We start from the raw sequence: 20,144 nt of genomic DNA on the forward strand, positions 1-20,144 counted from the left end.
CTTACCTGACCTCCCATTGCCAGCATCACTGCGGCTTATCAGGAAGGGGAGGGTCAAGGGGTTAGTGAGGCTGCAGAAAGGCAAACACACCAATGGTGCCAATCCAGTGCGCCTGCTGGTGCATTTTCATTGCGCTGAGCTTGCTGTGGTCTCAGCCCTCCCATGAAGCCACAGTGACACCAGTGACAGGAGGTTAGGTCAGTGATGCTGCCCCATCCCACTGACCAATACTGGATTTAGTATTTAACAGAACAGCCTATTTTCAGAAGAGTTTTGACAACCCCTTTGGGGTTCTTCTTCTTCTGAGATGTCATCTTCTAAGATGACACTCTTCTAGACTATATCTGTAAAAGGTTGGAGTGGGATATTTGACATCAAAGTTGGCTGTTTGTAGGTTGTATTCCTAAAAGAGAGACAGACAGACAGATAGATAGATAGACAGAGAGACACAGACAACAGATAAAGAGAGAAAGAGAATAGTTCCCTGTATGGAAGGAATTACCCTTCATAACGTAAATCAGGGAACTCTGCCAAATCCAGCCTTGATGTTTTTCTTATTTAATTGGCTTGGCGTTGTGCCTTTGTATTGGGCTACATTTGTACTTGCTGGTGGTTGACATCATCCTGATTCATGTTTGCTGAGCTGAGTCACAGCCACCTTCTAGTTCATTGACGTCTCTGTTAGCGATGGCTCATTTCATCCCAAGAGACCATGACTTATTTACATGATCAAACAACATTACGCACAACAAGGCCTTGTTTAAACACAGGCTGGGAAATCTGCAAGCATGAGGAACCTGTAGGCCACCCAGATGTTCTTGGACTACAGCTCCCATCAGCCCCAAACAGCATGGCCAATAGTCAAGGAGGATGGGAGTTGTAGTCCAGCAATACTTGGAGGGACACAGGTTGCCTATCCCTGACCTAACCTATTGATTGCAGGTGACTCACAAGGAACTGAGACCCTTGCTAACTACCACTATCCATTGTTCTGCTTCGCATGACCAATTATCTATTTTTGGTAGCTTAAACTGTTCAATGGTCCTTGGGAACATTACTTGGCAAGCCAGACAAGTCAAGTGAACACTTCTGGTTTGGCAGTGCATTCACATAAGGGGGTCCATAACCAAGCCAACTCCAAAAGTACCCACAGTTGCTCATAATCCAACTTGAACCCATGAGCTCAAGACAAGGATTCAAGTTTTGTGTGTATTTGTGCACCATTCAGTTTTCACTTTGCAGAATTTATAGCATCATTATTCAGTGTAATGCAAAGTTGTGTGTTGGCGATTACCACATTTTTCTGAATTGTATAGATATCTGAATTCTTGACACTGGCCTGCAATCATTGGCCTCTATTCCCCCTCCTTATTGTTTTTGTTCTACATTAGCCCAATATTAAGGGAAAGGGTGGCGCTGTAGGTTAAACTACAGAGCCTAGGGCTTGCCGATCAGAAGGTCGGCGGTTCGAATCCCTGCGACGGGGTGAGCTCCCATTGCTTGGTCCCTGCTTCTGCCAACCTAGCAGTTCGAAAGCACGTCAAAGTGCAAGTAGATAAATAGGTACTGCTCTGGCAGGAAGGTAAATGACATTTCAGTGTGCTGCTCTGGTTCACCAGAAGCGGCTTAGTCATGCTGGCCACATGACCCGGAAGCTGTATGCTGGCTCCCTCGGCCAATAAAGCAGGATGAGTGCCGCAACCCCAGAGTCGTCCACAACTGGACCTAATGTTCAGGGGTCCCTTTACCTTTACCTTTTAGCCCAATATTGGGCTTTCAAAGTGCTGTATATCGGAATGAATTCCATTACACTCAGTGGGGTCATTCCCCCCTGACTATTTAACATACCCGGATTTTTCCAGTTTCCAGTTTGTGGATGGAGATCTTGTACCCATAGACATAGATGTTGGTCAGACGCACGTAGGACACAGCCTGGTTGCCCCTGTTGTCATTCTTCTCATCGATAGTGAAAGGCACCAGCGTAGCATCATTTCCACAGTACTTGGCAATAGTGTAAGAGCAGGTGCCCATGAAATCAAACTTCAAGGTGTCAAAGGTGTGATAGTGTGGGTCCCCCCAGCCCCAGCAGCTTCCTGAGAAGTCTGGGATACATTTGGCTTGGCCGTTCTCAATCCTGCATGTTTCCTTTTCTCGGCACTTCAGGGATTTACATGGATCTGAAAAGGAAGGAGGAAATATGAGAAAGTGCTACATACTATTTAGGGATGGCAACTATCAGTGGAGAGGTGGAGCTAAGTTTTAGGCATGGCGAAAGACAACAGGACATCTTCTTGCCAGTATATCTGTGCCATGAACAACGTTCAGGGCTGATGTAAATTGTAGTTCAACAACATCTGGAGGGCCACAGGTTGCCCATCACTCTCTTGAACGAATCTTTCCTTACCCTTATTTACACATCTCAAGATGCCATCTATGGTTTCACAGTTCTCGTTTGCTGCACAGCTATGTGCTTCGCAGATAACCCCCTGGCCTGGGATGCAACGGCAGCTCTCCTGGCATACATTTTGCAGAACCTTTTCGTTGGGCTGATGGGAAATTTGGAAAAAAAATAAAATGTAGTAGTGATAGAATATGGGTAGAATCAAATCTACAGATGTAGGTGTGTATTGCTAATAGTATCCACTAGGGCTGTACAAAGACCATCCACAGAATGGGAAGAACTGCCCTGTGTGTCCCCAGGGGCCAACCAGGTGTCCTCTGGTGTCAGGGACTGGAATGAAGAGACGGAGGAGTGGTGGAAATCGCCTCCCCCATCTCCTGTAGCTGACAGGGGAGAGAGAGACAGTATTGAATTACAGCCAAGCTATGAGGGAGATAACAAAGCACAGACTGGTGAGCAGCCAAGCTGTATGGAGTAAGGAGAAGTAAGGGGGGAGATAGAGCAGCCAGCGAACACTTCAATAGACAGCATAGAGGACCCTCCGTCCCCTAAAATGCGACGGTCGTTAAGGGTACAAGAGCAATGTACGCAGAGACCTTTGGCAACAGGAGGCTTCCGTAGGGACCAATGCTGTTGAGGAAGGGGGAAGGAGGAGGAGCCAGAGTGAGCAATTCAATCATGGAGGAAAGATTGAAATGCTTTGTCTGTTACCGCAGTGACTGAATAAATCATAAGTAAAAGTTTCCTTGTTTCCTCCTTGAAACCATCGGGATTGGAGGGAGAGAATTCCTCAGGCCTAACATTTGGCTGCTTTCTTCCTAAGCCCTCCTGGCCATTCACCTCTTTGGAGCTATGTAGGCTACATGACATGTCCTGGCTCTCCTAAACTATCCTGCTGGAGGATTTGATTTGAAAAGGAAGGGAGGTAGATAAGGTTCGGAAAGCCACCTACCTTGTAGTAGCGTCCATTCTTTAAGCACCCACAGTCTTTTGCGGAGACACAGCCAACACCGTTAAAGAAAAAGCCATAATTACACTGGCAGCCCTCAGCACAGGTCTCCGGACATTTCGTAGAGTCTGTGATCTTGGCACAGGAGGTGGCGCAGAGCTGGGCACAAATCTCATAGTGACTGTTGGCGGGGCAGCGCAGAGCTAAATTGGAATAGAAGAAAAACACTCATCTTAGGCAAAAAGATACCCAGCAATACTTAAGGTGACTGGGAAGCTGGAGAATGAAGTCAGAGAGTGTGACTAGTAAACTACAGAAAACACAACCCTGCTGTGCAGACTGCGTGAATGTTTCTGCCTGGCTAGAATTATTATTAATTATAAAAAATTCTTATATTAATTAATTAATTAATTTTGTGCACTGCCCTGTACCTGCAGGGTGTGCCAAAAGATAAAATCACAATATAAAACACAAAATGCTACAAGGTTTCCTACAAAAGAAAGGCACTTGAGCTGAAAGGTTCTCCCCATCACTGCCTTACACTGCTGGCTCTGGCAGGAACTCATTCCTAGCCATTCTCAGCACTCTTAGCAAAGGACGGTTGCCAGGGTTTCTTGGGGGAGGTCATGACTATCAAAGTAGCAAATGTATTGGGTGCATTTGACCACACACACCTTGGACTGCGTCCAACGCCGTAGGGAGTCAGATCAGAGCCTGCTCTCCTTTCACCTCTCCAGTTAAAAGCACAGCACTGCTCAGTCCCCAGTACTTACGGCAGAAGGAAGGGCTCCTCCAGGGCTTGACAGAGACCTTGGCCACTTGGCAGGCAGACACATAGCTCTGGACGCTGTCGCACAACACCTTGCTGTCCCCACCACCCAGGCACAGATCGTAGACGCAGTTGCTGAAGTATAGCCTGGGATCGACCTTTCCGTGGCAAGCACTGAAGGGGCCATCAGATGCAGTGAGGATCCCACAGTAGTGGCGCTGTTTGAAGACCTCCCTTTTCTTTTCCTCGCAGACTGGGCAGTCGCTTCCAGAGCATCCATCTGAGCAAGATTCAACTGCCCCACGGACCCGAACTTTCCAAGCAGCGCCAAACACAGCTACATCAGAGGCTGTCTTGCCATTGGGGAGCAGGAAGTCATCCTCCTTCTTCCCGTTGTAGTTCCCACACAGGCCTTCCACTTGGTTCTGGTAGGTGCTTGGGACTGTGACTTTTATGTCATAAACCAGGTCATAGTTCACAATGAGACCAAAGTCAGTTTCTATCAGGACTTCGGTGCCATGCTGATAGACTCTGATCCGGTCAGCAGAAACGGTTATGGGGAGATTGTAGAACAGGCCATTCACCTGGGAGAAAGAAACAGAACATCCCCCGGTTGAGTAGGGCTGGCTTCTTGCAGAAATGTTGGAAGAATGTTCATGAAGCATATGCAGGGACCCTATTTTATCCCACTACTCTGATATATTAGCCCAGGCATAGGCAAACTTGGCCCTCCAGATGTTTTGGGACTACAACTCCCATCATCCCTAGCTAACAGGACCAATGGTCAGGGATGATGGGAGTTGTAGTCCCAAAACATCTGGAGGGCCAAGTTTGCCTGTGCCTGTATTAGTCCCTTTCTGCGTGTTATAGACATGAGAGGAAGAGACTTTGTGTGTATGAGCTTACTGACAAATCAGGGGGCAATAAATATTTCTGATAACAAGGAGAGATTGAAGATCTACATTGAGAACTAGGGCAGGAGAGAATCAAAGGAACCTTACCTGATGGTTGAAGTGGTTATCAAAGGACACAATGGAAGTGGGAGGGTTCTGCTCTGAATCACGCCAGTCAGGTGCAAAGCCCAGGGCAGCCCCACCATTTCCTTCTTAGAAGACGAGCAGTGCCTCCTACTCACCAAGAGGCCACTGTAGAGGACCATGGGGTGGGGGTTTCTGAGGATGCATCAGATCTGGCCTTCAAGGAGTGTGCAGCAGCTGTTGTTGCTTCTGGGACAGCAGCAGCAGGCAATGCATTTTTGAAGGCCAGATGTGCTGCCCCTATGGATCCTGCCACCTGAGGCCTTCCCTCATGGGTGAGCTTGCCCTGGGTATTGGACTCCAACTCCTCTCAGCCTTAGCCTGCAGAATCAATTGTCAGGGATAACAGGAGTTGGTCCCATCTGGAGGGACACAGGTTCCCCATCTCTGCTTTAAGTGCTCTGCCCATTCATAAATTTACCAGAGACAGAATCGCAAGACTTTCCCCTCTCATACATGGATAGCTCCCAGTGCCAATCTGATCTTCTGCATAAGCGTACAATCACACAGAAGCCCAGATTTCATTATTCATTCCTCTTCAAGAAAGGAGGGTAAGAATCATGCAAACAGAATGCTATTCGCATGGTGGAAGGGAGGGGCTCACACTGTTTTTTCCTATGATACTCAATTGGGAATACTGAGGCAGGAGATAAATTGGGTTTGGTTTTCATTTTTATGGAAATCTACGTAATTTGTGCTTCCAGAAACCATAAACAAAACAAAACACATTTCTGAATTTTGCAATGCAGTTCTCAAACCAAATATGTACAAAAATACGTACAGGTGTCCTTTAATGCATACTTTTAAAGCTTCTTATTAGTGAAAACAACATATGAAATGCATCGTGGTAGGGAAAATTGATTGCGACAAAATGTATATTAAACAAATCTGCATACAAAACTTTGCATGTTAAGAGAACTTCGCAATAACGCAGACAGCTGAACTTAGGACTGGAAAAATTAGAAACTGAGAGAAACAGAAATTGGCAGATGTTTTCATGACTAATTGAATGAATGAACAAAGACAATGCCTTAATGGAAAAGGGGGTGGGGATAAGTAAAGATTTAAAGATTGTCCTCCCCTTTTAGCATGGACTCACCTGCACTTGACCGTCCTTGTTCTGTAGTAATGTGAGTGTCACGCCATAGACCCTGACTGAGACCATCTTGGTGACAGACGCCTTTCCATCCGCCCAGGCCTCATTTTCCACATTGACAATAAAGGGATTCAAACCTCGGCTGTTTCCGCTGGCCCTAGCCAAGGTATAGGTGCAGGTGCCTTGGAAGTCAAAGGCCAGTCCATCGAAGGAGAGATAGTGAGGGTCACCTGAAGCAGAACAGGTGGTGCTGCCAACAGGGTGGCATTTCCGAACGCCATCTGACAACCGGCATTCCTGATTGGGGCCACAGGAGAATGCAACACAGCTCACACTCCCCCCAGTTTGGCATGTGCAACGCTCCTGACAAGAGGGGTAAAACGTATCTCCTGCCTGGTAGTATTGGCCTTGGTGGAGACAACCGCACTGGAATTCTGGGATGCATCGATCACCACTCAGCACGAAGCCCTTGTTGCACACGCAGTCTTCCTGGCACTTAGTGGGACATGGGGCTGCAACACAGGTCTTGGCGCAGCCGCTAGCGCAGAGCTCGTAGTGGCTATTTGGAGCACAAGAAAGACCTGCCAAAACGAAGCAAGGTGGTAAAACACTGGCAGGAAGAACATGGCTGAAAAAGCAAAGTTGATCTGCTAAAAGAGGTTATGGGCGGAGGGACATAAGGAGAGCCCTGCTATATCTCAAAAAGGCTTCCAGCGTTCCGTTCTATTCTCAAAGTGGCCAATCAGATGATAATGCACTAGTAGGACAGAAGCACAATAGCAGTGTCCTACTTGTCATTCCCCTGCAGGGGCGCCAACTTCAATAAAATATCAGGGGAGGACAGGTAAGCCCAACCCCACATAACTGATATCAGGTTGTGGTGCACGCACACCATTTGAATGGCAATTACTTGGGGGGGGGCGTTCCTCTTCAAATATGTTATTGGGGATCATGGAGGGACTTTGGACCTAGAAGAGGCGCTGTGTTCCACCTGACATGGGGAGGGGGTCATCATGCGCTCATGACGTCTAAAGTGTGACACATGTGTGATGTCACAGGCACTGGGAAGAGGCTGTGAGGCCTGATTAGGCCTGCCACCACTGTGCGGAGGCCCAGGAAGGCCTGACCCCTCAAGATGGGCTGGGGCGTGGCTCAGCCCTGTCCCCACATATTTTGTGCAGGAAGGAGATGTCCTCAACCCCATAGAGTTGGAGCCTATGGCCCCTAGGAGTTGGCTCCTATGTTCCCCAGCATTGTATGGACAGTTTGAAGGCAGATTCCAGGCTGTGAACTGGTCTTTGACCTATTACTCCCATCTGGGTCCATGCCCCACAAAACACATTTACATTTCCCCCCTTTTCAATGGTAGTATGTGCTATTTTTCATAGTGGGTGCCTCTACTGATTTACAAAAGTCCCCTGCTCCTTTGCAGCTGATCACTGAAGAAGTGAATGTTTGGCCAGGGTGTCAGGTGGGGCAATCAGGAGCCCCTGGGGCACAGGCAAGGCAGCATTGCTTGCTTGGCTTGCCAATGTTGCATAAGCAAGGCTGCCCTGTCCAGGCCATGCCACTAGCCACTACTGGGGTCATTGCTACATCCAACCATCTGCTTCAAGGCAGATCATCAGCAGGGAGATTTTTGGACATAAGGTTTTACCCAAAATGGCACAGAAACAAAGTTAGTACAGTGGTACCTCGGGTTAAGTACTCAATTCGTTCCGGAGGTCCGTTCTTAACCTGAACTGCTCTTAACCTGATGCACCACTTTAACTAATGGGGCCTCCCGCTGCCGCCGCGCCACCGGAGGCCAATTTCTGTTCTCATCCTGAAGCAAAGTTCTTAACCTGAAGCACTATTTCTGGGTTAGCGGAGTGTGTAACCTGAAGCATATGTAACCTGAAGCGTATGTAACCTGACGTACCACTGTATATATATTTCAGAAGCAAAAGCAGTGTTGGTAACTTTGTGTGCCATTTCAGATAAATTACCATGTTCTATGAAGATCTGAGGAATCTCAGAAAACAGCTCTGGGCACTTACTGCAGAAGGTGTCCGATCTCCAAGGATAGAGGTTCACCCCAGCTGCCTGGCACGCTGAAGCATAGCTGGCAATGACCTGGCAGATCACAGCTTGTTGGCCATCAAAGAAGCAATAATTGTACACACAATCTTGGAAGTATCCTTCTGGATCCACTTTGCTGTGACATTCTCTGAAGGGGCCGCCCTTGGCTAGGATGAGCCCACACTCTTTGTTGAGGCTCCGTTGACGCTTCTCGATGGTCAGCCGTGCAGGGCACTCTCCCTTGCCCCCCTCACTGCAGCCTGGCACCTCCCGCACTTTCCAGCTCTGACCAAAGGCCGATGGGCTTGGAGCCACTGTGCCATCTTTCATGGTCAGATCATCCTGCTTGTTGCCATTGAAGTTCCCACAGAGACCACACAGGGCGCCATCGTAGCTGCTGGGCACAGTCACAGTGGCGCGGCTTTGCCAGTCAAAGGTGATGGTCATCCTGAAGTCTGTCTGGACCACTGCCTCTTGCCCTCTCTTGTATATGGAGATTCTGCCGTTGCCGATGCTGAAGGGCAAGTTGGTCAGCAATCCATTCACCTAGAGCCCATTTTAAAAGGGGAACATTTCAGAAGTGCCTTTGTAATAGCCTTGCCAGTTAGCTCAGTTGGTTAGAGCGTGGTACTGATAATGCCAAGGTCACAGGTTTGATCCCCATATGGGTGCGTATTCCTGCACTGCAGGGAGTTGGGCTAGATCATTGTTTCTCAACCTGTGGGTCCCCAGATGTTGTTGGACTGCAACTCCCATCATTCCTAGCCAGCATGACCAGTGGTCAGGGATGATGGGAGTTGTAGTCCAACAACATCTGGGGACCCACAGGTTGAGAACTGCTGAGCTAGATGATCCATGGAGTCCCTTCCAACTCTATGATTCTGTGATACTTGATGTATCTGTGGCAGCTTTGCTTAGCCTTATGCATTCTGATCCTTGGGAGATCAATGCTATCTGGAATGCATAAGGCTAACCAAGGCTGCTCCAGAGTACAGAGGTCAACAGCAAAACTTATCATTTGGGGTAGGAAATTCAACTCTTATAGTCCTATGCCCCTGCAATGTAGGATTTTTTTGTCCAACGTAATACTTCAATAAAAAAAATACTGCTGGAAAATAGATTTCATATAATCACAAAATGGTCTCTTTGCAAAAGCAATGAAAAATGGACACAGCCCACTCCATCTTTCTTCTGGGCCCTAGCCATGGAGAGGAAAGGAACCATGCCAAGAACAGACATAGCTTGGAAGTCAAATAGAATTTGTTCCGGAAATCCGTTCGACTTTCAAAACGTTCAAAAACCAAATCGTGGCTTTTGATTGGCTGTAGGAAGCTCCTGCAGCCAATCAGAAGCCACAGAAGCCCCATTGTATGTTCGGCTTCCAAAAGAACATTCGCAAACCGGGTTCACGGTGTTTGGGAACCAAAATGTCTGAGCTCCAAGGCGTTCAGCAAGGTACGACTTTACCTTAATTATCATAATAATCCCCTCCACTGTTCTCAGTAGTTTCCAACTGTGATGTTCCGCATGAGGAGCCACATTCCCTTCTGGGCAACTTCCTGGGGAACCACATGCCACAGGTGGGAGGGGCCAAAAGCAAAAGTGGGCAGAGCAATGAATGCTACGTTTACCTTTGTACAGTAGGCTAGTTTCACACATGCTCATATATCCCTCTTTATCTTTCTTCCATAAAAACATTATTAGGACTCAACGGACACATTCAAATCAGGAAAAGCACTCAAGGAGGTTACAGAGCAAGGTCGGGGAAGGCTATACCCTGGGGAGAAGTATGGCAGGGCAGGGGGTGCACTGTTGGGAGAGTCCTGAGGGCCAGGATGACATGGAGGGCTGCATTTGGTTCCCCACCTCAATGATTGGGCATTTGAAACATGCCACAGAGTGTGTGCGGAGTAGACCACACAAATGGAAACACTGAAGAGACGTAAAAATATCTTTGCATGGTTTAGTAAGAAAACTCCTCTAACATACATCTTACATAGTGTCCATAATGATCACCCATCCATCCACCAGGGCAGATTATTAATAATAATAATAATTTATTATTTGTACCCCGCCCATCTGGCTGGGTTTCCCCAGCCACTCTGGGCGGCTTCCATAGAAACCAAAAATACAGTAAAATATCACAGATTAAAAACTTCCCTGAACAGGGCTGCCTTAAGATGTCTTCTAAATGTCAGGTAGTTATTTATCGCTTTGACATCTGATGGGAGGGCGTTCCACAGGGCGGGCGCCACTACCGAGAAGGCCCTCTGCCTGGTTCCCTGTAGCCTTGCTTCTCGCAATGAGGGAACCGCCAGAAGGTCCTCGGCGCTGGACCTCAGCGTCCGGGCAGAACGATGGGGGTGGAGACGCTCCTTCAGGTATACTGGGCCGAGGCCGTTTAGGACTTTAAAGGTCAACACCAGCACTTTGAATTGTGCTCGGAAACGTACTGGGAGCCAATGTAGGTCTTTCAAGACCGGTGTTATGTGGTCTCGGCGGCCGCCCCCAGTCACCAGTCTAGCTGCCGCATTCTGGATTAGTTGTAGTTTCCGAGTCACCTTCAAAGGTAGCCCCACACAGAGCGCATTGCAGTAGTCCAAGCGGGAGATAACCAGAGCATGCACTACTCTGGCGAGACAGTCTCAGCCTGCGTACCAGGTGGAGTTGGTAGACAGCTGCCCTGGATACAGAATTGACCTGCGCCTCCATGGACAGCTGTGAGTCCAAAATGACTCCCAGGCTGCGCACCTGGTCCTTCAGGGGCACAGTTACCCTATTCAGGACCAGGGAGTCCTCCACACCAGCCCGCCCCCTGCCCCCCAAAAACAGTACTTCTGTCTTGTCAGGATTCAACTTCAATCCATTAGCCGCCATCCATCCTCCAACCGCCTCCAGGCACTCACACAGGACCTTCACCGCCTTCACTGGTTCTGATTTGAAAGAGGGGTAGAGCTGGGTATCATCTGCATATTGATGGACACCCAGTCCAGATTAAGCTACATACGGCACATTATACATCATCCACAATTGCTGACACAGCTAATTACAGTGACTTATCAGCACCTGCTACACTGCTACACAGCTGTAAAAACTAGATCAGGACCCTGGCTTTTAAAGTGGCACACATCCTGTGGATACAATAACGAACCCTAACATTTAAACAAATTATTCATCAAAACTCACCACGACTTTTGCAGGGTTGTCTCTGCTGATCACAATGGATGCCCCATCAACCTTCACTTCTACAAGCCGGGTAAAGGACACAGACTGGCTGCCTCGATGGTCATTTTGGACGAGCACCTGGAAGTCAACCAGGCCCCTCCGCTTCTCACACAGTGCAGCAAACTGATACACGCAGGTGCCTATAAAGTCAAACTTCTGGCCATCAAAGCTAAGGTAGTGGGGGCCACCGAAAGCAGAGCAGGTGGCATTCCTGGTAGGGGAAATGGTGGTGGTAGGGGAACTGGGGGTTGTGGGGGTTGTGGGGGCAGGATTGCTGGGGGGAGGCTGTCTGAAAGGGTAGCAGTCCTGGACTCCATTCTGCACCTCACACCGCTCCCAGCTTCTGCAGCTTGTTGCCCAACACCTCACATCTCTGGTTTTTGCATCACAGATGCAGCGCTTTGTGCATGTCTTGTCTGCCCAGAACTGCTCACCAGGGGAGAAGGCGTCCCCCTCGAACACACACCCACAGACCGTAGTGGGAATGCATTCCCCTTCATCCAGCACAAAGCCCTTATTGCATTGGCAGCCCCCCACACAAGGCAACGAGGAACAGTCTTTGGGCCCAACTGTGTCGCTGCAGGTGGCCGGGCATGGAGACCCACAGGCTTCATAATGGCTGTTCTCAGGACAGGATTTTGCTGTCAAAAGAGAGAAGATCCCAGTTAATGGTGCAAGATCAAACTATTAAAAGATAGTCCTCGTCAGTGCTCTGAATTCTTTTAGCCTAACGTGGGTGGCGCTGTGGGTTAAACCACAGAGCCTAGGGCTTGCCGATCGGAAGGTTGGTGGTTTGAATCCCCATGACGGGGTGAGCTCCCATTGCTCGGTCCCTGCTCCTGCCAACCTAGCAGTTAGAAAGCACGTCAAAGTGCAAGTAGATAAATAGGTACCGCTCTGGTGGGAAGGTAAACGGCGTTTCCATGCACTGCTCTGGTTTGCCAGAAGTGGCTTAGTCATGCTGGCCATATGACCCGGAAGCTGTACACCGGGTCCCTCGGCCATTAAAGCGAGATGAGTGCCGCAACCCCTGAGTCGGCCATGACTGGACCTAATGGTCAGGGGTCCCTTTACCTTTACCTTTTACCTCCCAAACATAGCCTCATATGCATCTTCCTGAGCTGCTTGGAGGAAGTCTTCTATGCAGATGTGCTAATATACCCTCCCTTTGCCTTCCTTGCCCATGTAACTCAATTCCTCTTCTGCTGCAACATGGAAATAGCCATAAAGATCAATAAGAGCAACTTTTCCTGCTGCTACTACTCCTACAACCACCTATATCAGCAATGAGGAACCTGTGCCTTGCGAGATGTTGCTGGACTACAATTCCCATCATCCCTCACTATGGGTCATGTTGACTGGAGATTATGGGAGTTGAACAGCATCCAGAGAGCCACCGGGTCACTATTCCTGATTTATACAGTAAATTTGCCTATAGTCATGTTCCTTTCTCTATGGGGAAAAAAAAGAGCACATTCTGTTCTCAAGTACAGAGAAGATAATCAAACTACTCATTCATAGCACAAATTATATGTGCAACTTAGGATACTTACCACAAGAGCAAAGGGCCACAGAGCCATAGCCATCGGCAGATGCACCTCCAAGGATGAAGAGGCCAAAAGGAGCGCTGGGATGCTCTACAGAGAGGGCACTGGCTTCTTTGCCCAAGCTAAGTTGACTGAAAGAATACTCTGTTCCAGGGATGCATGTCCACTTGGCATTTGCAATGGCTCTCTTCTCTAGTGTGATCCCATTTGAATCTAAGGTTTTTGCTACGATGACAGCAAAATTATCAAACGCCTTAATCCCATCAATGTGATATGATGTGCAATAGCTTTTTAAAGCAGGAACATTGATGAGGAAAGGGTCGTAGTTCTTGCTGTTACCAGCAAAGAAGAAAAGGACCTGGATTCCTGCATTGGCAGAGAAGAAATAGGACTGAGATGGCTGCATTTGAAACTGGATGACTTCCCCAGCCACCGCGCGGCGGGAGCTTGGAGTGGCCCCAGACTGGTATTGGATCAAAGTGTTATCTTGGGAAGCGATGACATACACAATGTCAGTCTGAGTTTGGAAGGGCACTGGGGGAACTATGAAGGTGGTGCCCCAGCTGGAAACAGGCAAGAGCTGCTCAGCAACATGGTCGCAAGATGAGAACTGCTTGGCACAGCTGTGCCCACTCAAAACAGCCACGGGCGCAACTGATTCAACCTTGGTGCCAGACAAATCAGCTGAGCTTTGCAGCTGGATTGCTTGGAAAGCTTTCAGGTCCACAACAAGCCTGCTCCCTGCAGCATAAACCTTCCCTTGGAATGTCACAGCCCCTTTCAGGTGAATAGTGACTTGAGTGGGGAATTCATAGGCTACAACTGCAAATTCCTTGAAAGTGTTTGCATCATTCCCCACTGGGGTTACCACATAATATGATGTGCCCAGCTGCTGAACTGGGTACACAACTGTGGTAGCACTTGTGGAGATCCTGTAATTGTGGGAAACAACTGAGATCTCTTTGTCGGCTTGAATCCACACAGCTGCATCAAAGATTTCAGTCCCCTTCATCTCCAAAGAGGTTGGGACCTCAACTGACACTGTCTGCTTATTGACAGAAACCTTTTTATTGAATGTAGACTTGTTTGCTGTGACCGTGACGGTTGTTGCAGGATGATATCCAGTGATAAGCAACTCAAACTTAGGATTGGGTTGACTTTCCAAGAGGTTCTGAAGGAAGGCTGTGACAAATTCCTCCCCACAGGAACTTGCTCCACAATACCCTGAAAGGCATAATTAACAAAGTGCAATTAACTTGCAGCTTGCGCAGGGATTACGTTCTGGAGATAGTGCATAAAGCTGAAATTCTGTATAGTCAAAACAATCCTAAGAACAGGATTTCTCAGAATCCTCATGAGAAATCTTACCTTTCCAGAAGAGTGCACCAACTGAGCCTTGCCCCCCATGTAAAGCAGATAGTTTCTGAGTTCTTCAAGTTGTTTATTGGGCTCTCAGAGGTTCTCGCAAGATTTTGGATAGCCCTACAAGATCTTCCAGGAGCCTCCCAGAGCCCGGTAAACAATGTGGAAAACTTAAAAGCTCTTTCTGCACTGGGAAAACCCAACACAGAAAGGTCTTTTAAGCTCTCCACCTTGTGTGCTTTTAATTTGTGAGGTTTTAGATGGTTGCCAAACCTGTACAGCTGCACAAAGTTCAATACAGCTCAATACAGTGCCATAATCACATGGTGTTGTAGCATTTGAAATATTGTGTACTCCTCTGACTATATTCTTGTAGGACAGGACAATTGTGATAATGGAATCAAAATTATTAATTAAAGGAAACCTTTAATAATGCTACTTGGTTATATCAAGGACATGGTATTTCAAGAAGCTAAACAAATGGGTATTAATCTTTTAATAGCAGCTCACATGCATGACCTAAACATGGGGGGGGGGGGAATGATGATGATGATTTATTTATACCCCGCCCATCTGGCTGGGTTTCCCCAGCCACTCTGGGCCGCTCCGAACAGAGCATTTTATGCAGCTCTCTACACAAACCACTGCAAGCAAAGTGACTTCTAAGCATCTGAATTAGAAACCTGGATGATTAAATTTTGGGATTTAATAAAGATGGCAAAATTTCAAGATATAATCAGGGCCAGGAAAGGGAGGCAAAGAGATAATTGCTTTATTGAAAAACTGAGGGTTTTAAAAAAATGTCATATGGGAATGAAAGAAGAAGAAGAAGAAGAAGAAGAAGAAGAAGAAGAAGAAGAAGAAGAAGAATTTATTTATAATAAATTATAATTTATTATTTATACACCACCCATCTGGCTGGGTTTCCCCAGCCACTCTGGGTGGATTCCAACAAATGATTAAAAATACATTAAAACATCAGTCTGGAAGATGATGGAAGTATGGAAGATGACTTGAACCCTGAAATGTTCAGCACTCTGCTACAAACACCAAGCCTTAACAGATGAATAATTGCTGCCTCTTTTATCTGTTAAAGCTTGGTGTTCATAGCAGAGTGTTAAGTGACCTGAAGAAAGACACACTGCAGAGTTATACTTTGTAAATACTTGGCTGCAGGGATGAAGAACTGGTGAACTCCAGATTCTAATGGACTACCACTATCATCCCTGAATATTGGCTTTGCTGTCTGGGGCTGATCATTATTACTGTTCCCACCCTCTGGACCTCTCATGGAGGAGGTGGCCCATGAAGAAGGGCCTCAGGTGATGATCACAGGGTCTGGGAGCTGAGCATCATCGGCCATAGGCTTCCCACCACTGCAGGGGAAGGGCAGGTTTTTCCCCACAACAAACAGGATATCGGACTCTGTGCCAGATATCCATCGCTGTGCACTGTATGCTTTTGTCAAGGGGAATTTGCCAGGCTCTGAGCGAGTTATTGTTCTGCCAATATCTCTAATTGCCCCGAAGAGGTCACACCCACAACATGCATCTGTAGTACCCTTATACAGTGGTACCTCTTGTTACAAACTTAATTCGTTCCGGAGGTCCGTTCTTAACCTGAAACTCTTCTTAACTAGAGACGTGCTTTTGCTAATGGGGCCTCTTGCTGCCGCTGCGCTGCCGGCACACAATTTCCATTCTCATCCTGGGGCAAAGTTCTCAACTCAAGGCAACTCTTCCAGGTTAGCAGAGTTTGTAACCTGAAGCGTTTGTAACCTAAGGCCTTTGTAACTTGAGGTACCACTGTACTACTGTTAGTTATGGCTTCCTCCAAAGAATCCTGGGAACTGTCATTTATATATTCTAAGAGTGCTGGGACTCGTACCAGGCGTACCAGGCTGGGACTCTGTGAGGCGTTAGGGTATGCAGTTCAATTGTTCTTTGGGAGAGAGTTGTGACCAGGTACAAAACTGGAAGGAGTGTCTGCCTAGATGGGTCAACCTGCAAGTTCATGGTTAATTCCAAACTCACCACATAGAAGTGCCAACCAGGTCCAAAGCAGTAGCTGTTTCCTTGCCATGGCTACAAGACAGCAAAATAAAGTAGTTCAGATATTATGATTCAGGGTATAATTCAGTCCCCACCAACCCACCCTGGCTCTGACCATCTGGTTCAAACATCTCTTTTTACCTAACACTGGTAAACTCCGCTCCCCAAATCTCTTGGCAGTAAAGAAATATGTATTTGTTTATGTCAGTCTGCATTTCTTGGTACAGAAAGTATTGATCTGATGTGTAGAGATCTTTCCTATTCTAATTCATTCAAAAGGGTTCTGGAAGCTTCTATGTGTGAAAGAAACTGGTGCTGACACGTAAGTTTCTATTCTGCCTAGAAACAAGCAGACGCTTCATGATGTTTGGGTTATTGCTTCAGAGAAGCTGAGTGCAGCTGGCTTAAACTGGTTCTGTTATCTCTTTCTGTCAAGGTCATGCTGGCTATAATAATAAGACCAAAAGGAGCCTGCGTTTCACTTTCTATCTCTCTTTCCTTCTGATGTGGTGTTCTATACATAGTATGCTTCATGTTATGGTTTTAGTCTTACTATAAGTTATTGTAAATTTAAGTTAAGTCTGTTGCAACTGGATTTCTTATGGACGGTGCCAATCCTGAATGTATTGGATCTGTGACCATTACACTCATTTGCCTTCAGCAGCAGTAAAGCTCTGCTGGAAGAAATATTAATCACCTCTGGTCTATTTTGGGAGGAATCCTGCAATGTGTTTTAAGTTTTTACCCTGTTAACTATACGTTGGAATCTCCCCTACTCAATATGAGTAGAATTTCATGACAGTTTATTGTAATAATTGGCAAATGGGACATCCCGGGATCCAATAAGAAGTCAAGATGGCTTCTGTAATTCTGGGGTGTCCCAGTCAAATTGGAACAGTTAGCAGTAGGGCCGTGATAGGGAGAGCCCTGATGTGAATCGCTGCAAGGTTGCTCAGTATTCCCAAGCTCAATTCTTCTTCTTGTCTCTAGTTTCAAATCTGTGGCTCTCTGGGCCTGGCCACCCTCCAGAATGCATAGGTTTACATGATGTGGCACACTGCCAAAAACGCAACTGGAGATGGAAATCTGTGCTTGTGACAGTCGTGGAGGAAAGGAAGAGTGAGTTTTATTAAGCTAGTGAAATGTAGTAATGTTTTCCCAGGACTGAGCAATTAACTAGTTTGCATGCTTTGTTAGCTCCAAAATAAATGGCCCTGCAACAACTGCCTGATAACATGGAAACTGTTGGATTTCACTGGAGTAGCATACAGGCAGAGAATGCTTTTTCTGCAGTGTGGGCTGGCACCAAAGAGGGTTGCAGTATGACATGTGCAGTGGTACAAAAGGGAGATGTAGTCCATAGCATTATACGTTACAACAAGGCATGGGCTAGTATTGGTGACGAGAGAGCCTGACTGATATCCGATGCTGTGCCCACAGCCCATTTGCTAGGGCCCCACCAGGGAGCTGCATATTATCTTCCTATATACATGAAAATGTAAGGTGTCGTCATGCAGCAGTTTGTGTGGCTGCCAGTAGGAGACCACACCCCTTGCAACATGAGGAGAGGCAGGCAGGCCTGGGAAAGCTGTTTAATGGCAGAGGAGAGGCTCTTCACGCAGCAATTATTATTATTATTATTATTATTATTATTATTATTATGTTTTATATATTTATACAGTGGTACCTCGGGTTAAGAACTTAATTTGTTCTGAGGTCCGTTCTTAACCTGAAACTGTTCTTAAACTGAGGTACCACTTTAGCTAATGGGGCCTCCCACTGCTGCCACACGATTTCTGTTCTCATCCTGAAGCAAAGTTCTTAACCCGAGGTACTATTTCTGGGTTAGCGGAGCCTGTAACCTGAAGCGTCTGTAACCCAAGGTACCACTGTATCTCACCTTTCTCCCAAGTTAGGATTCAAAGCAACGTACAACATGTAAAGAAACACCCAATATAAAATACAGAATAATAAGCCTTGGATATGAGCCTCATCCACCACTGATATGCAGCTCCTGGAAAGTTGCCTGTGAGCGAATATGACACTCATGCCGGAGAAGGTTCCGCATTTCTGAATTTTGGGATTGCGTTTCGAAATATTGTTTTGGTATGTTGAATTAGTATCATCGTTGAATTGCTCAGAAAGTAGAGTGGCAGAAGTCTTTAAAAATAATGAAGCAAAGAAGCAAGCACGATATTGTTGCAGCGAAAGAACTCTACAGTGTTGTTGCTGTTTTTGTTGCTATTTTAAAAATGAATTTAAAATTACCTTCTGGTCACCATTATTATGGTTAATGGTGGTGACCAGAAAAAGTCCCTTAGCTCAGGTATGGCCTTGGTTGGCTTCATTCAGGAGAGGTGGTTGACAAAAAGAACCCAAAGCAATATCTTACCTTCAGCCCTTCAGTAGACCTGTTGCGGCACGGCAAAGGAGAGAAAAGGAGGGTTCTGCCCACCCACCCCTCTATCTCTTCACCGTTTGTTCCCTTTTTATAGGGACGAGGTGTCTTAAGTAAGTCCAGTTCCACCAAACTGTAGAGGAAGTTCTTCACTAATTTAGAAGCAGCCGTAGGGACACTACAAAGGTCAAATAATGGTAGGATAGAGAATATGAAACCATTGTTGCACATATAATTCAGTTGTGAACTTTGGCTGATCCTGCCCTCCACCCAAATTCTTATCTCTCTCTTCTTTCTGCACACACCCAGTTCTAATTTGTGTCTGAAAAGGCAGGATGTTGGGAAAGAGATCGCGGGGACTGCTCATTCACCTTGATCTTTCAGCGACTTTTGATACTGTTGACCATTGTATCCTACGGGTGCATCCCAAGGGTTTGGGGGTTGTGGGAACTGTGCTTCAGTGATTCCATTACTACCTCCAGGGCCGTTTCACGTAACTAGCTATGGAGCTAGAGATGTTCTGCAGTGTCCTACACAGTTCCAAATTCTGGATTCAACACCATCACTGAAGGCTCAGGTGAGCTCAGTGGCTAAGGGTGCCTTTTTTCACCTCTGGCAGATTCACGAGTTGTGACACTATTTGGACAGAGATGACTAGGTCATCGTACTTCCTGCTCTAGTAACTTCTAGGCTTTTTATTTTATTTTATTTTATTGAAATGCACTCTACGTGGGGCTGCCCTTGAAGATGACTCAAAAAAACTTCAATTGGTGCAAAATGCAGCAATCAGATTATTGGCCCATCTCACATAAGCCCTGTTTTAAAACAGCTGGGCTGGTTGGCAGTTCATTTCCAGACCCAGTTCAAGGTGCTCACATTCGTGTTTAGGGCTTTAGAAGACTCAGGGCCCAAATACCTAAAAGGCCACCTCATTCCCTACAGGTGGAGCACACAGGTGCTAAGGTCAGCAGATGGGGCCCTCTGAGTTGTCCCACTGGCCTCAGAAGCTTGGGGTCTGGTGACCCAGGAGAGGGCCTTCTCTGGGGCAGCTGCTAAGTTCCCTCAGAAGTGCATCAGGCACCTTCATTATACAGCTCTTGGCAAATGCACAAGACATACCTCCTTACCTCCTAACCCCAACTTTTGAAACTTGAGTCTGCAATACCTCAAGGACCGCCTCTTTCCATATGAGCCTACCTGCAGGGGCGTAGGAAGGGAGACAGGGGGGTGGTCCTCCCTGGTTGTCAT

At 46.9% G+C, this 20,144-nt stretch overlaps 1 protein-coding gene across 1 annotated transcript in view; it reads right to left on the reverse strand.

The window, feature by feature from the left end:
* The window catches only part of LOC308484065 (IgGFc-binding protein-like), a 34,295-nt gene extending 15,340 nt beyond the window's left edge, over positions 1–18,955 (reverse strand). The window contains exons 1-10 of the mRNA XM_081018564.1: positions 18,891–18,955; positions 16,481–16,531; positions 13,092–14,309; positions 11,500–12,179; positions 8,292–8,859; positions 6,256–6,833; positions 4,124–4,703; positions 3,354–3,553; positions 2,405–2,546; positions 1,849–2,177 (exon numbers count right to left, since the gene is read on the reverse strand). Coding sequence (XP_080874690.1) covers positions 1,849–2,177; positions 2,405–2,546; positions 3,354–3,553; positions 4,124–4,703; positions 6,256–6,833; positions 8,292–8,859; positions 11,500–12,179; positions 13,092–14,309; positions 16,481–16,529 — 4,344 coding nt within the window. The 5' untranslated portion in view covers positions 16,530–16,531; positions 18,891–18,955. The remainder of the gene's footprint in view (positions 1–1,848; positions 2,178–2,404; positions 2,547–3,353; positions 3,554–4,123; positions 4,704–6,255; positions 6,834–8,291; positions 8,860–11,499; positions 12,180–13,091; positions 14,310–16,480; positions 16,532–18,890) is intronic.
* Between the last annotated feature and the right edge of the window lie 1,189 nt (positions 18,956–20,144).

This window comes from Podarcis pityusensis, assembly GCF_964106645.2.
Source record: "Podarcis pityusensis genome assembly, chromosome: 8".
In the NCBI taxonomy this organism is placed as follows: Eukaryota; Metazoa; Chordata; class Lepidosauria; order Squamata; family Lacertidae; genus Podarcis; species Podarcis pityusensis.